The 16,185-nt window shown below is 49.2% G+C and overlaps 1 protein-coding gene across 1 annotated transcript in view; it reads right to left on the bottom strand.

Annotated features, from left to right (window-relative positions):
- LOC147031592 (phosphatidylinositol 3,4,5-trisphosphate 5-phosphatase 2A-like) overlaps window positions 1-16,185 on the bottom strand; it is a 138,025-nt gene that overhangs the window by 71,082 nt on the left and 50,758 nt on the right. The window contains exons 5-6 of the mRNA XM_085865643.1: window positions 13,280-13,418; window positions 11,235-11,372 (exon numbers count right to left, since the gene is read on the bottom strand). Coding sequence (XP_085721769.1) covers window positions 11,235-11,372; window positions 13,280-13,418 — 277 coding nt within the window. The remainder of the gene's footprint in view (window positions 1-11,234; window positions 11,373-13,279; window positions 13,419-16,185) is intronic.

Below are 16,185 nucleotides of genomic sequence, written 5' to 3'. Positions count from 1 at the left end.
AGGAGGAGATTGGGACCATACTCTGTGCAGAGCGTTGGTGCTGCTTCAGCAGTCTCCTTGACGATTGGGCACAATCCTGGACGGGTCGCCACTCCGACACAGTATACCAGCAAGCTGGCACTCATTTTGCTGACCTCGGAAGGATGACAGGTCGAGTTAACCCCACCTGGTATTAATTCAACAGATGAGCTGGATTTGAACTCAGGACCCTAGGATCCAAAGCCCACTACTCTAACCATTAAGCAACTTTAAAGTTACAAACACTACTGCAAAGCAGTATTTGAAAGACTGTATTATTTGTTCACTCAAAATACAACAAAAGAAACTAGAAGGGCACTCAGTAGAGCGCATACCTCCTACATACAATGCTTGATCCATGAGAACATATCGAGCCCAATACATTTTTGAAATATCATGCTATCCAGATCCGTCCACAAATATCATGTATCGTTTTTGGCCTGATCTCTCAATGGTGAAGAATCACATTACAAATTAAATAATTCTTGTATCCAGATCCGGATTCGGATCTTCACTGAAATCTAATCAGTTCGTCCTCATCACACCCAACCTGTCCACCAAGTTTTGTCCAAATCCGTCCACAACTTTTTGAGATCGGTTTAACCCTATCTTCCAATGGTGAAGAATCAATTAAAAATTATCAGATCCGGATCCGGATCTGGATCCAGATCTTCACCAAAATTGAATCAATTCTTTCTTGTCACACACTGAACATGCCCACAAAATTTCATCCAGATCCGTTTGCAACTTTTTGAGATATCCTGCACACAAACAAACAAGCAGTCTACGAAAGTTGACTGGTACTTACGAAATCGTCAACTTGACCTCTGAGCTTGTCTAATAAAAGCTGTCTCTAGAGAAGGTAGCGACACAAACCAGAAGTTTCTACGATGATTCTGTACCAAACCATCAAAAATCGAATGTTTGACCCCACTGTGACCTTGACCTTTGACCGGTTTTGACCAAAATCTAATCAGCACTAACCATTACCCTTCTGAATCACGTGGTCTAATTTGACATTGGTAGCTTCTTCCGTTCTCGAGTTCCTGTGCCTAAAAACAAACACACACACACACACACACACACACACACACACACACACACACACACACACACACACACACATAGATGACAGAAGTCATCAATATACTTACGAAATCTACAAACAGAGGACGGAAGCGATCAATATACTTACGAAATCTTTAGATTTCATAAGTAACAAACAGACAGACAAAGAAACAAGAATTAAAAGTCGTGCAGAGCACGATACTTGCAAAATACATGAAACAAATTTGACCTAAAAAATAATTGGTGGTTGTCTCTCTCTTTCCACCTTCTTCATAGTTGTTGAGGAACTCAGGGAAGGGTTCGAAACAGCATAGCGCTTACCTTGTGTAGGTCTTCTTGGGTTGCTTTATGCAGCTTCTTAGGCCGGAGGAGTGTGGCAGGGGTCAATTAAATATTTATATAATCCTAGCCACCTGGGTTTAGTTGAATCGGTGAGAGCTGATTGACTATTCCTTCCATTCACAGGTGAGAGATGTGGGTGGGGCTTTCTTTATTGTATATGTAAGTATGTATAAATGTATACATGTAAACATGTGCATATATATATATATGTGCATATATATATATATATGTGCATATATATATATATATATATATATATATATATATATATATATATATATATATATATATATATATATATATATATATATATATATATATATATATATGTGTGTGTGTGGACACAATCCTGGACAGGTCTCCACTCCGAAATAGGACACCAAGTGGCATTTTGGCATCATATTTTTGAATTGTCCTGATGGGAATTTGCAAAAATCTCAGTAAGGAATGTAGTATCATCATGATGCTTTGATAAAATGTGATGGTGATCAAAAGAAGGTTAAAGGAGATCATTTCTCGAGGAGGGATTAATCTTTGCGATTTTGTGCCTGTCTTTTGGCTTTATGGTGCAGCAGAATGTTGAAGGTAGCAGTGGGTGGCCAATAAATTGTACGAAAGACCCATGGATATGTCGGCAATGAGGTCCCACATTAGGCATGAATCCAGGGATGGGGATGATGAAGATTGTTGTGACTGTAGTGCAGGAGAGGAATGTGAATAAGTGTTTGTAATTTTGTCCAGATCAAGCCAAAATGGATTAATGCACTATCCAAACATATTGTTGCGGTTTTCGCGCCCGCCGGCGTGCGACGGCCACGTAACTCGAATCGCGGCACGTCGCCCACTGGACGGACAATCCAGTCGTGACCCTCTCGGACTAACGCCGGGAACCAGTCACGGGTGGACCTTTCGGTCTCACCGCGATCGAGCCAATCAGCCCCCGCGTGGGATAGGGTTGCTCGCCAAATTCGACCTACCTAAGTACCCACGCGGAGGGTAGACCGGGCGATCGCACCTCGCCGCAGGTCGACTTCGGACCCGGGCCACTTAAGCGACCCGTTCCGTACTATCAGAATAACCGAGCGGTGTTATCGTCGACCTCGACGGTTCGATTAATTATCGGGCGTACTCAGCCCACTACCAACCCTTTACGTGAAGCAAGATGAGGGTTCAATGGGGGAAAAGACGAAGCGAAGCGGGAGAACAGTTCAACAATAAAGCACATTTATTCTCGGCACACGGGAAGCACACAAATACAATTCCACCAAATGCACACAAAAAAAAAGAAAACACACTTCCATTTACACAAAAAGCAAATATAAAGCGAAAACAATGCAGAGCTAATAACCGACTACCGAGCACACGGCAACACTTATACAATTCTACTTCACAGACGGCGCCGACAACACATACCCAAAACCAAGGAAAAGAAATACCCTCAAGAATGAGGCAGGCCTGAGGCCGAGACCGGGTCGGGCCTTCCCGTCTGGTGATGAGACGCGGAGCGGCGATGGCCCCGCAACCCGCGGGCCTCGTGGACAGTGCCTGGCAGGGGGGTGGGAACGGGGCCCCTTGGTCGCACTATCTCAGCGCGGGGGAAACAGGAGGGGTTGCTGATGCTCGGGATATAGAGGATCTTTATTATCCCTGGTGTGCGTCTCCACCTCGGCCAGGTCGCGCTGCCGGCCTCCTCGGGCGTGCAGCTCCTGGCACCGACGCGAGCACCCCCTCGTCCGGCTCTCTTCAGCTTCTCCAGCCACTGCAGGCCGGGCTCCAGACTTCCACACTCGTCCCTCCGTTCCGACTCCTTCTCGTTCTCGTTCTCTTTTCGTTCTCGTTCTCCTTCGTTCCGACTCCTTCTCGTTCTCGTTTGCGACTGACGAACACCGTCCTTTATCCCCCGTAACCGCCTGACCCCTCCCTTTGACCTTTCACCTCGCTCCCCATTGGCCCGAGAAAAAGTGGGCGTGAAGGCTTTTGATCCACAAATTTGCATATATCGATCGCCCTGGGGGCGAGGCCATTCGCCCCTCGCTCACCGATTGGACGGCAAAAGTGGGCGTGTGTCGTTTTGATCCGTTTTGAAGCACAAAATCCGTGATTTTGTACACGCTGTTCGACGCGCGTTCTGCATGAGTCCAACACCTGTACCCACAGCGGGGCAAGAACGGTGGCGATGCTACGGTTGCGAGGTGTGACGTGAAGGTCGTGGCGGTTGTGGTGAAGCGGCGTTGTGGTTGGTGGTTGATGTTGTGGTTGTGGTGATGGCGATTGGTCCAAAATAAAGATAGTAAAAGAAAAACGGCTATCCTGAAGAGTCGCAGCTCGCATAAATGACATGTATTCCCACTAGACAACGGGTTTGGGCCTAACTACACATGCACTTACCGAGATACCTCACCTAAGGGACCTGAATGGTGGTTTGCGAATCTGGTAACCACAACACTACCCTCCTCTCTTTTTGCAGTCTCGTCCCGAGTCGTCAAATTTTCGTGTGCCATCATGTGTAGTTTTCCCCTAGTACATTTTACCTACGGATCCCTGAGTGCGACATTCATGGTATTCGTGTCCCCAAAATAAATAACCTGAGGGCTGCGTAACTATCTAAACAAACTCACTCATACGGACGACTTAAATAAAATTGCCGGCGCTAAGACATACATGCCGGGGGCGCACTCATATTTACAGTACATCTTACCTTAACTTACAAATTTTACACTAAACCATGGCCCAGGATCATTGAACTCTGCAAAAAGAAAGCAGTTAGCAGGGAGCCAGGCTGCCCGCATGCAGTCTCTGGCTCAAACAATGCAGGTGACAGGGAACGTGGCTGGCTGCTCACACGCAGTCCAAGGCCTTCCCTTTTGAACTGAACTCAGTGAACCACAACGGTGCTTGGGCTGCACAACGCAGTCTCCGTGCCAGCTCAAGTGGCACACGCAATGAGCACAACGAATGGATGCATGGACACAAACACGGTGCACGGGCCGCCACTGCAGGCCCGTGTTGTAGCTGCCAACAGGGCAGTTCTCGCAGCTTGCAAACTGTTGCCTTGCGGATCCTGGCGCACATGGAAATGAACAGGGGGGGGGGCAAAGCAAAAATTGAACGGGGCTGGTGAACGTGGGCAGTGGGCATGGCATGGCAAAGGCAGCAGGCAAACACAGCCCGCAGAAGAAGGCCGCTGCAGGCAAACTCAGCCCGCAGAACCAGGCCGGCACAGGCCTCGAAGAAAAACAGCCAGCAGATGAACTGGCCGGCACAGGCCTTGCAGTAACACAGCCAGCAGATGAAGCTGGCCAGCTTTTGCCGTCAGTGGAAGTTGGTGGAGGGAGTGCGGTGGTGCTGGCCACTTGGAAGGCGGGCTCGGACCTACCTACCTGTCTCCCTCCCACCTATCGCCTTTGCCTGTCACTGTACATACCCACTCCCTTAATTTGTCAAACCCCAATTTAGCCCCAACTTATTTTTTTGTTGTTTTTATTTTTACTCCCCCACTATAAATCGTCCCCTAACCCCCTTTATCGTCCTTGTTCGGCTAACCTATCCTGTCACCTAGCCTACTCCCAACCCCTACGTTCTCTTCCCGGAGAAGAATAAGGAGAGCTAACGTCCTGTGTCGAGGCCCAATGAAGCCTCAGAATGGCCTCCCCAGAGTTCGGCGATCTATAACCAAAGTGGGTCCAGCGGCCCACAACAACAGCGAGGGGATGGATGGTGCGGAGGGGTACATCTCCTAATCTACCCTAACCATTTAACTGTTAAACTACCCCTGGCTTTCAACAAGCGCCTCTCGCTTAAACTATTGGTTCTATCAACCCAGATTCCCGTCGCCTGTGTTGGTGTCCTCACAATTTCGGGCCCTCACCCCCCAATTTTTCTCTCCGTGCCCTCACACGGTCTCCTGGCTGGGACACGTGGCTCCCTCCGGCAGGCACGACCCTCTGCGAATCTCCCGCTATGGCACCCCGGGCACTACACTGCCTCCGAGCCTACCAGCTCCCTAACACCGGCGAGTGCCCCCCATCGCACCTCCCCTGAAACGCACACGTGACAGCGCGGCCTCCCGCGCCCCTTTCCCAGGGTCACCCCTGCCCACAACCCTGCCCACGCGGCCAATCGCGCCCGGGCCCCCGCACCAAGCAGGCGCACCCGTGCCCACTACTCTATCCCGGCCCCCATGGGCCCACGGCCTACCGCGGCCGACTAGCCTGGTGCCCGGGGTACCCACTCAGCGATACTCACCTTTCGCAGCCACGCTCCCAAGCCCGTCAACAGGGCTCCTGCACCCCTCCAAATGGGTTTCGAGCCTACACTCCCACCAACAACAAAACGACCTCCATTTTTACAATTTGACTAACCCCCTAACTCACTCTACACTGACCCCGGGGTCCCTTGGGCGGGAGTCACTCCTCCCCCCAATCACTCATCGCACCATGCATTCCCCATTCACTCCATACACACAGACCCGCTGGCCTCACTCACTCAACAAGTACTCACCTCACAACTCTCCAACTCTTCAACACACTCACCACCGAACTCTGCCATCCTCCTAACTACCTCCCCTAACTAACTCGTGCTCCCACGTCGTCCCTTAAACTACAGCACGTTCCTTTTAACACTACGTTGCTAAGCTACGTCCCCACTACACATTCATAAGTCTGTCTCTGTCTCCAAAATAATCCCATTTTATTTCCCAACCTAAATCTCGCTACAATCCCTCTAACTAATCCATTCCACGGACTCCATGAGGACTTACCCCTGCCCCATGGAGTCGGTCTAGCTAAGCTAACCCTTCCCCCTAACTAGTTTCCATCCTGTGCCCAGGGATCCTGTGCACCCGAAAGTGAGGCTTGCTGTCCCCTTTTTTTTCATGCGCAGCACCTGCGCGGCAACTCAGAGCTCGCGCACTTTGCACCTGTCCGTGACGTCATGCAGCTGCACGTGTTCCTCGTCCCTCCTTGGACGGTACCATCCGGCAGAGATACCCCTCCTGCCGGATTCCAACCACACGTGCAGCCATGACGTCACCGTGCGCAAAAAAAAAAAAAAAACACAAGCCCCACTTCTCGAGGGGTTCCCCACGCGAACACATGTGCTTTGCCCGTTGGAGCTTAACACACACGATCGCGTGGAGAACCCGTCCGGTCCGAATCCATTTACCTGCCTAAACTTTGTCCGTCCGCGGGATCGGCAAATCCACCGCGTGCGTTTCCGGACCGGGACTTCACTCTCGCAAGCGAGCACGTGGCGGTCTCGTGCGTTGCACAGCACGAACCGCGTGCTCACTGCTGGGTGAACCCGGCACGGTCCGCGAAACAACCACAGCCGCTACTCGGCTTTCTCTCCTCTGTCGCCGTCTCCGTCTCCATCTCCATTCCACACACGCATACCTGCGTGTTACGACGCACACAGTCCACACCATCACATTCACACCGGGAGACGCGGCTGCGTGCTCCCGCATGCCAACCGACATCTCCCTCTCATACCGCTCTCTCACACACACGGTCTCCCTGGCACACAGCGACCTTGCACACGGCCGTTCACTCACGCGTGCGGGGGCACTCACCCGCGGTGCCTCACTCGCACTCCGTGCCTCATCCACACACGCGGGGGCACTCACCCGCGGTACCTCATCAACACACGCGGGGGCACTCAACCGCGGTGTCTCATCCATACTCCGTGCCTCACTCACACACGGTGCCTCATCCACACACGGCGTGCTGGGAAGCACGCACTCCGGCACAATCGCCACCACACCAATCACACACGGGGTCGCTTCCACACACGGGGACGCACTCACGCCTTGCACCACACACACAGGGACAACCACACTGGGGATTCGTGTCCCCACAAGGGTCTCCGGGGCCTCTATACCCCCCAAGCTCTCCGTGCACCTGTCCACAGCACTCGTCCCCTCAACCTGCAGCACCGAACTCACCTGGTCGTGACTCGCCTCAAGGGGGCATACTCCCTCCCCTCGTTCCTGGAGGAGGCCATCCAGGTGCTCGCACTGGGTCTCTACCCAGTCCGCCAGCTCACCCCCATTGTCCTCCACTACCTCTGTGTGTGTGTGTGCGTCACTTACCCCGTCTTCCTCGTGTAGTCTTTCCTCTATTTTTTCTGTCTCCCGTGTCTCTGCCAACTCTTCACCCTTTACCTCCCTTGTCTCAACTATTATTTCTGTTGTCGTCACCTCGTGTCTCGTCTCACACGTTTTGGTCTCCCCATTTAATTTTTCCCTTTCGGTCATCGTCACGACCCTCGCCCAACACGTTCCACGAATTATTTTTTCACCCGCCTCCACCGCGGGCCTGTCAGCCGTTGCACCCCCACCCAGCTCGTTTGCTCCCACACGTGGAGTCGCCATTTTATCTCCCGGTCACGGCCTTCCTGCCCGCCTGCAGGCTTCGGCCCATGTTCTGCGTCTCCCCCCGGAACTTTTTCATTTCTTCCCTCATTTGCTGTGTATTCGCATCCATCGTCGTTTTCACTTCATTCATTTGCTTGTTCATTTCGTTTTTCATTTCATTTGTATTTGTATCCATCTTCGTTTTTACTTCATTCATTTGTTTGTTCATTGTCGCCAGCATGGCGCTATAGCTAGGGCCATGTTGGATGCACTCAGCTGAGCCGTTTCGGCAAGGGTTGGGGAAGAGGTCTTGGTGGAGAGGGGGGGGGTGTCATACACCGCGGCCGCTGCCGCACCCACCTCGGGCCCTGGGTTCAGTTGAGGCGAGTCCGTGTTCCTGCACAATCAACATTTCCTGCACGGGGATTCCATCCTGGACCATGGATTCTACATTACTATTACACATACCTAATCCACCCGGCACCCGCTCGCCTTGAGACGCCATCTTGCTTCTCGTGAAGGGTTAATTTGAATCGCTCGTAATTTGGAGGGAATCGGGGGGTCGCTTCTCTCACCCCTGGACCGATTCCCGTGAATTTAGCCGGAGACAGGAGAGCCCGTTTTCCTGTTCTCCGATACCAGTGCCGAGAGGAGGGCGATGAATTTGTATCCACTCCTGACACCAGTGTTGCGGTTTCGCGCCCGCCGGCGTGCGACGGCCACGTAACTCGAATCGCGGCACGTCGCCCACGGACGGACAATCCAGTCGTGACCCTCTCGGACTAACGCCGGGAACCAGTCACGGGTGGACCTTTCGATCTCACCGCGATCGAGCCAATCAGCCCCCGCGTGGGATAGGGTTGCTCGCCAAATTCGACCTACCTAAGTACCCACGCGGAGGGGTAGACCGGCGATCGCACCTCGCCGCAGGTCGACTTCGGACCCGGGCCACTTAGCGACCCGTTCCGTACTATCAGAATAACCGAGCGGTGTTATCGTCGACCTCGACGGTTCGATTAATTATCGGGCGTACTCAGCCCACTACCAACCCTTTACGTGAAGCAAGATGAGGGTTCAATGGGGGGAAAAGACGAAGCGAAGCGGGAGAACAGTTCAACAATAAAGCACATTTATTCTCGGCACACGGGAAGCACACAAATACAATTCCACCAAATGCACACAAAAAAAAGAAAACACACTTCCATTTACACAAAAGCAAATATAAAAGCGAAAACAATGCAGAGCTAATACCGACTACCGAGCACACGGCAACACTTATACAATTCTACTTCTGAGACGGCGCCGACAACACATACCCAAAACCAAGGAAAAGAAATACCCTCAAGAATGAGGCAGGCCTGAGGCCGAGACCGGGTCGGGCCTACCCGTCTGGTGATGAGACGCGGAGCGGCGATGGCCCCGCAACCCGCGGGCCTCGTGGACAGTGCCTGGCAGGGGGTGGGAACGGGGCCCCCTTGGTCGCACTATCTCAGCGCGGGGGGAAACAGGAGGGGGTTGCTGATGCTCGGGGTATAGAGGATCTTTATTATCCCTGGTGTGCGTCTCCACCTCGGCCAGGTCGCGCTGCCGGCCTCCCTCGGGCGTGCAGCTCCTGGCACCGACGCGAGCACCCCCTCGTCCGGCTCTCTTCAGCTTCTCCAGCCACTGCAGGCTTCGGGCTCCAGACTTCCACACTCGTCCCCTCCGTTCCGACTCCTTCTCGTTCTCGTTCTCTTTTCGTTCTCGTTCTCCTTCGTTCCGACTCCTTCTCGTTCTCGTTTGCGACTGATGAACACCAACCTTTTATCCCCCCCGTAACTTCGCCTTTGACCCCCTCCCTTTGACCTTTCACCTCGCTCCCCATTGGCCCGAGAAAAAGTGGGCGTGAAGGCTTTTTGATCCACAAATTTGCATATATCGATCGCCCTGGGGGCGGGGCCAATTCGCCCCTCGCTCACCGATTGGACGGCAAAAAGTGGGCGTGTGTCGTTTTTGATCCGTTTTTGAAGCACAAAATCCGTGATTTTGTACACGCTGTTCGACGCGCGTTCTGCATGAGTCCAACACCGGTACCCACAGCGGGGCAAGAACGGTGGCGATGCTACGGTTGCGAGGTGTGACGTGAAGGTCGTGGCGGTTGTGGTGAAGCGGCGTTGTGGTTGGTGGTTGATGTTGTGGTTGTGGTGATGGCGATTGGTCCAAAATAAAGATAGTAAAAGAAAAACGGCTATCCTGAAGAGTCGCAGCTCGCATAAATGACATGTATTCCCACTAGACAACGGGTTTGGGCCTAACTACACATGCACTTACCGAGATACCTCACCTAAGGGACCTGAATGGTGGTTTGCGAATCTGGTAACCACAACAATATTGTCAGAATCACAATCTCGTTAAATGAGGTAAGTAATATCTGTTTCACCATGGTTTCAACAGCTGATGAAGTACATCCTTGGGCAGTGTTATGGTCAATTATCTCACGCAGATTGATAACAAAAAGCTTGGCGAAGTGATCACTGTGAAGAAGATGAGAGGGGATGATTTGACGACATGTTACAATGATATGTTACTGGTTTCTGCGTTTCATCTCTTCCTCTCTTTCCTCATTTTCTGTCCATTTATTCCCTTCCTGTTTTGTCCATAACATGGCTCCACCGCTCCACTGCTTCTTTTGTCACCTTTTGTCTTCTGCCTTTTTACCTTCTGTCACCTCACTCTTCAATGAATCTCAATATTCTATTGAAAAAAAAAAAAGTGTGAAAGCAAATCGTAATTTAGAACAGTGATCCATTTATCACAATTATTGAAATATTTCTGAATTTCATCATTCAAAATCTCAAAGAGTGTCAGCATATGATTGAAAAATATACCCCTTGGTGTATTGGGCAATGAACAAATTTCTTATCTTTGAGTGAGAGCACACATGGATAATATTAAGTGCCTGATTTCCATTAGGCACGGTGATCTTAAGACCTCTGTTTCTGTCATTTTGGTGTTTGCCAAGTCTAAAGTACCTGTGCTGAATATAAAACATCTGCCTATTTTATATTCACCAATTAAGTAACTGACAAAGCTTAAGCAGATGAGGGTAAAAGTAAGTTATGAACACCGCAAGATGCTGATGTCTGGACAGCTTGTCGACACCATTAAGTTAATTTAACATGGAGACATGCTTGAATCTGCAGGAGGATCTCCCAAAAGGCAAACAGATTTTCACTCACACAAATATGCTGAAAACGACTTCATAATCAACAATTTTCATTTTTCGACTTCACAATCTCAACACAAATTAGTGAATCACTTTGTGGAGCCATTTTATATATTCCCTCGATGTTTTGTCCCACTGTCAGTGCTACCTTGCTCTTTCATGACCCTCTCCCATGTGCAGAAAAAGAAAACAACAAATGTGACGGAAAAAAAAAAAATCAAAAACTTTTTTTCAAAGTGCCCTGTTAACCTGTGTAAGTTGTGGGCAGCTGGTGCAAGCAGGGCACGTAAGCGACTCATTGGGCGCCCGGATCGAGCCAATTCCAAGTCAGACGTCAAGCCATTGTCTGCATACTCGACCAAAGAGCTGGTCAAAGTTGACGAAAGGCTAGAGCGGGAAAAACAGAACAGTGACTTTAATCATTTGGTTCTACGTGCACTTCCGACATTGTAATCTTGCTAATCACTTTCATTGCACTCCATTTCCCATCTCAATATTTTCTAACTCTTACATCTCCACTTAAATATACACCGCATGACTAAAAGTATGCGGACACCCCTTGTAATGAGTAGATTTGGCTATTTCAGCCACACACATTGCTGACAGGTGTATAAAATCAAACGCATAGCCAAACAATTGCAATCTCCATAGACAAACATTGGCAGTAGAATAGGCTGCATTGAAGAGCTCAGTGACTTTCAACGTGGCACCGTCATAGGATGCCACCTTTCCAACAAGTCAGTTCATGAAATTTATGCTCTGCGAGGGCTGGAGTACGTGCATTTTCCTGAAAGTGCTGTTATTGTGAAGTGGAAACCTCTTAGAGCAACAACAGCCCAGCCACGAAGTGGTCAGCCACACAAGCTCACAGAATGGGACCGCCGAAAGCTGAAGCACATCGCGTGGAAAAATCATCTGTCGTCGGTTGCAACACTCAATATCACGTTCCAAACTGACTCTGGAAGCACCGTCAGCACAAGCACTGTTCGTCGAGAGCTTCATGAAATGGGTTTCCCAGGCCGAGCAGCTGCACACAAGTCTAAGATCACCATGCACAATGCCAAGCGTCGGCTGGAGTGGTATAAAGCTCACCGCCATTGGACTCTGGAGCAGTGAATCACATTTCACCACCTGGCAGACCAATGGACGAATCTGGGTTTGACGGATGCCAGGAGAAGGCTACCTGCCTGAATGCATAGTGCCAACTGTAAAGTTTGCTGGAGGAGGAATAATGTTCTGGGGCTGTTTTTCATGGTTTGGGCTTGGCCCCTTAGTTCCAGTGAAGGGAAATCTTAACGCTACAATATACAATGACATTCTAGATGATTCTGTACTTCCAACTTGGTAGCAACAGCTTGGGGAAGGCCCTTTCCTGTTTAAGCATCACAATGCCCCCGTGTACAAAGCGAAGTCCATACAGAAATTTTTTGTCGAGATTGGTGTGGAAGAACTTGACGGGCCTGAACAGAGCCCTGACCTCAATCCCATCGATCACCTTTGGGATGAATTGGAGTGCCGACTGTGAGCCAGACCTAATCGCCCAACATCAGTGCCTGACCTCACGAATGCTCTTGTGGTTGAATGGAAGCAAATCCCCGCAGCAATGTTCCAACATCTAGTGGAAAGCCTTCCCAGAAGAGTGGAGGCTGTTATGGCAAAGGGGGGGGGGGACAAACTCCATATTAATGCCCATGATTTTTGGAATGAGATGTTGGACGAGCAGGTGTCCACATACTTTTGGCCATGTGTATTTCATACAACCACCTCACCTGTCCATGCATCACAGCTATTCTATTAATTTCCTCCATCGGCTACCAATTGCATGTCTGTGCCAAAGGAAGATAAACGAAAAAGTACACGAATATATAAACAGACGAGAGCTGAGGAGCATGTCTGATTGTCATCATATAGTCTGTGTAGTCATACATTGTCTGTGTAGTCATACAGTGTCTGTGTAGTCATACAGTGTCTGTGTAGTCATACAGTGTCTGTGTAGTCATACAGTGTCTGTGTAGTCATACAGTGTCTGTGTGCTTGATTGACTTGTATGTACTCGGGAACCACTTGACCAGAATGAGTTAAAACTGGTGGTTGGACTCATGGGGTTGAGGGTTGGGGGATGACCCCAATTCTCATGAGGTAAATGTGCATCATGCAGCACCACTCCCTGGGAGAGGGTATTACGAGTCATACTAAAATACACCAATTCTGTGGGAATTAACCCATCTATAATTCTAGGGGAAGTAACATGCCCTTAATGACAGGTTCTTAAATACAAGCTAAAAAGAACAAACCCTAATGAACTGTCTCGACTGATGGTGCAGAGTTTGTCGTGCAAACGTAGACGCTGAGGATGTAGAGATACTGCAAGGGGCTGCGCGTTAGCTCCAGTTGGCCGAGGTGGTACGGGTGGTACCTGTTGCTCCTGTTCATCTGTGTAAACAAAAAAGGATAACATAACAGCAAAATTAAACAGGAATAAGTGGCAGCTTTCTCTCTTTCTCTATGTCTGGTGTTGGCTTAATGGTTAGGGTAGTGGGCTTTGGATCCAAGGGTCCTGAGTTCAAATCCTGCTCAGCTGTTGAATTAATACCAGGTGGGGTTAACTCGGCCTGTCATCCTTCCGAGGTCAGCAAAATGAGTGCCAGTATGCTGGTATACTGTGTCGGAGTGGCGACTCCTCCAGGATTGTGCCCAATAGCCAAGGAGACTGATAAAGCAGCACCAACACTCTGCATAGAGCGCTCGTGCTCGCTCGTGCTCGCTCGTGCTCTCTCTCTCTCTCTCTCTCTCTCTCTCTCTCTCTCTCTCTCTCTCTCTCTCTCTCTCTCTCTCTCTCTCTCTCTCTCTCTCTCTCTCTCTCTCTCTCTCTCTCTCTCTCTCTCTCTCTCTCTCTCTCTCTCTCTCTCTCTCTCTCTCTCTCTCTCTCTCTCTCTCTCTCTCTCTCTCTCTCTCTCTCTCTCTCTCTCTCTCTCTCTCTCTCTCTCTCTCTCTCTCTCTCTCTCTCTCTCTCTCTCTCTCTCTCTCTCTCTCTCTCTCTCTGATGTACAGAAATGGCATCACTGCCTCTGGGCTATCCTGTTAGCCCCCAAATATTTTGAAACTTTGAGTCACTCAGAAAAAGATAAGGAAAGTTGCAAGATGGAGTGACTCACTAAAACGTGTGCTGGAGCACAAATAATACAACACAAATATGACCATCATGACTGCTTGCAGAGTATACATGCATTATTTCAAAGTCCTTAATTCTCCATATTTTGAATAGCAACACTGATTTCAACACATTGATGTGTGAGAGCTATTGGTTAGAAGAATGAGAGCAAGGCGAAGAACAAATTGAGAGCTAGGGTTAGAAAAGTGAGAGTTATGGAAAGAAGAGAGACAGCTGGAGTAAGAAGAGTAAGAACTATGGTTCATAGAGCGAGAGCTGGGGTTCAAAGAGATAGAGCTTGGGCTCATAGAGCTAGTGCTAGAGTTCATGGAATGAGAGCTAGGGTTTGGAAAGTGAGAGCTATGGTTTGGATTTAGTGAGAGCTGGGGTTTGGAGAGCGAGAGCTAGGATTTGGAGAGCGGGAGCTCGGATTTGGAGAGCGAGAACTAGGATTTGGAGAGCGAGAGCTAGGATTTGGAGAGCGAGAGCTAGGATTTGGAGAGTGAGAGCTAGGATTTGGAGAGTGAGAGCTCAGATTTGGAGAGTGAGAGCTCAGATTTGGAGAGTGAGAGCTGGGATTTTGAGAGTGAGAGCTAGGATTTGGAGAGTGAGAATGAGGATTTAGAGCATTGGTCCCCAACCTGTGGCCCGCGGGCCGCATGCGGCCTGCAGAGCCCTATACTGCGGCCCGCGAGGACTTTCCAATCAAAACACATTTCCATGTAGCAATTTTAAAGGGGTTTACACAATGCCACTGCCGGCCGGCGCCGTGACCTGAAAAGCCTGACACAATGCCGCTGCCGGCCACTGCCGCTTACCACCGGGAGGAATCAAATCAATTTGCATTAATAAAATGCATCAATAAAACTCAATAAAATGCATCAATTTTTTCTGGCTCCCAACATCCTTGGGAGTAGTGAATACGGCCCGTGGGATCAAAAGGTTGGGGACCACTGATTTGGAGAGTGAGAGCTAGGATTTGCAGAGTGAGAGCTAGGATTTGGAGAGTGAGAGCTCAGATTTTGAGAGTGAGAGCTATGATTTAGAGAGCAAGAGCTAGGATTTGGAGAATGAGAATGAGTATTTTGAGACTGAGAGCTATGATTTTGAGACTGAGAGCTATGGTTGGGACAGTGGTGTAACTTAAAATTAAAAGCTCCATTTGAATTGAATGAAATCACAGGGCAAATGTGCTGTGAAAAAAAGTATTTCCAAAGTGTAGATAAGGGTAAACTCCTCTTAATCCTTTAATCACAAATGAACATTTCAGAAAATTGCGTTTTCATAAAATATGTTTGATATGTAGTTACCTCCGCCACCGATAATGGACAGACGTTATGTTTTCACACCTGTCTGTTTGTGTTTGTTTGTTTGTCTGTGAACAGGATATCTCAAAAAAATTGACAGATTCAGCCAAAACTTGGTGGACAGGTTGGGTGTGTGGACAAGGACGACTTGATTCGATTTTGGTGAAGATACGAATCCGGATACTCAAATTCTTAAGTGATTCTGTACCAACGAGAGACAGGGCCAAAAATTACATATCGTACAGTATCTGTTGATGGATTTAGAGGACAGGTTGACCGTGTTACGAGAAATGAATCGATTCAATTTTGGTGAAGATCCAGATCAGATTCGGCTTATCAGTGGGATACAAAACATAAATTGTTCAGCCTGACGGAGATATGCGCTCTACCAAGTACCGTTCTAGTTATATATATATATAACTGTCATATAAATGTCATATAAATATATATATATATATATATATATAAATATCTTCTTCTTCCTCTTTCGGCTTGCTCCCGTTAGGGGTCGCCACAGCGGACCAACTGTCTCGTTTTGTTGTCCGCATAATGATTTGGCATAGGTTTTTACGCCGGATGCCCTTCCTGACGCAACCCTGGTCGCCTCTTACGACACACAGGGATATGGTACACCTATTCTAACCGGGTCATACACCGGGCCCAGTACAACTGGTGCTCATTTCGCCGACCTCGGAAGGATGGCAGGCTGAGTCAACCCCCTGGTGTTTTCGACTTGGTTTAT

The sequence above is a fragment of the Eptatretus burgeri genome, chromosome 2 (genome assembly GCF_056783735.1).
Source record: "Eptatretus burgeri isolate ZD-2024b chromosome 2, Ebu_testis_v1, whole genome shotgun sequence".
In the NCBI taxonomy this organism is placed as follows: Eukaryota; Metazoa; Chordata; class Myxini; order Myxiniformes; family Myxinidae; genus Eptatretus; species Eptatretus burgeri.
Note: the sequence above shows the minus strand (reverse complement) of the source record. Positions and strands in the feature narration are given on the sequence as shown.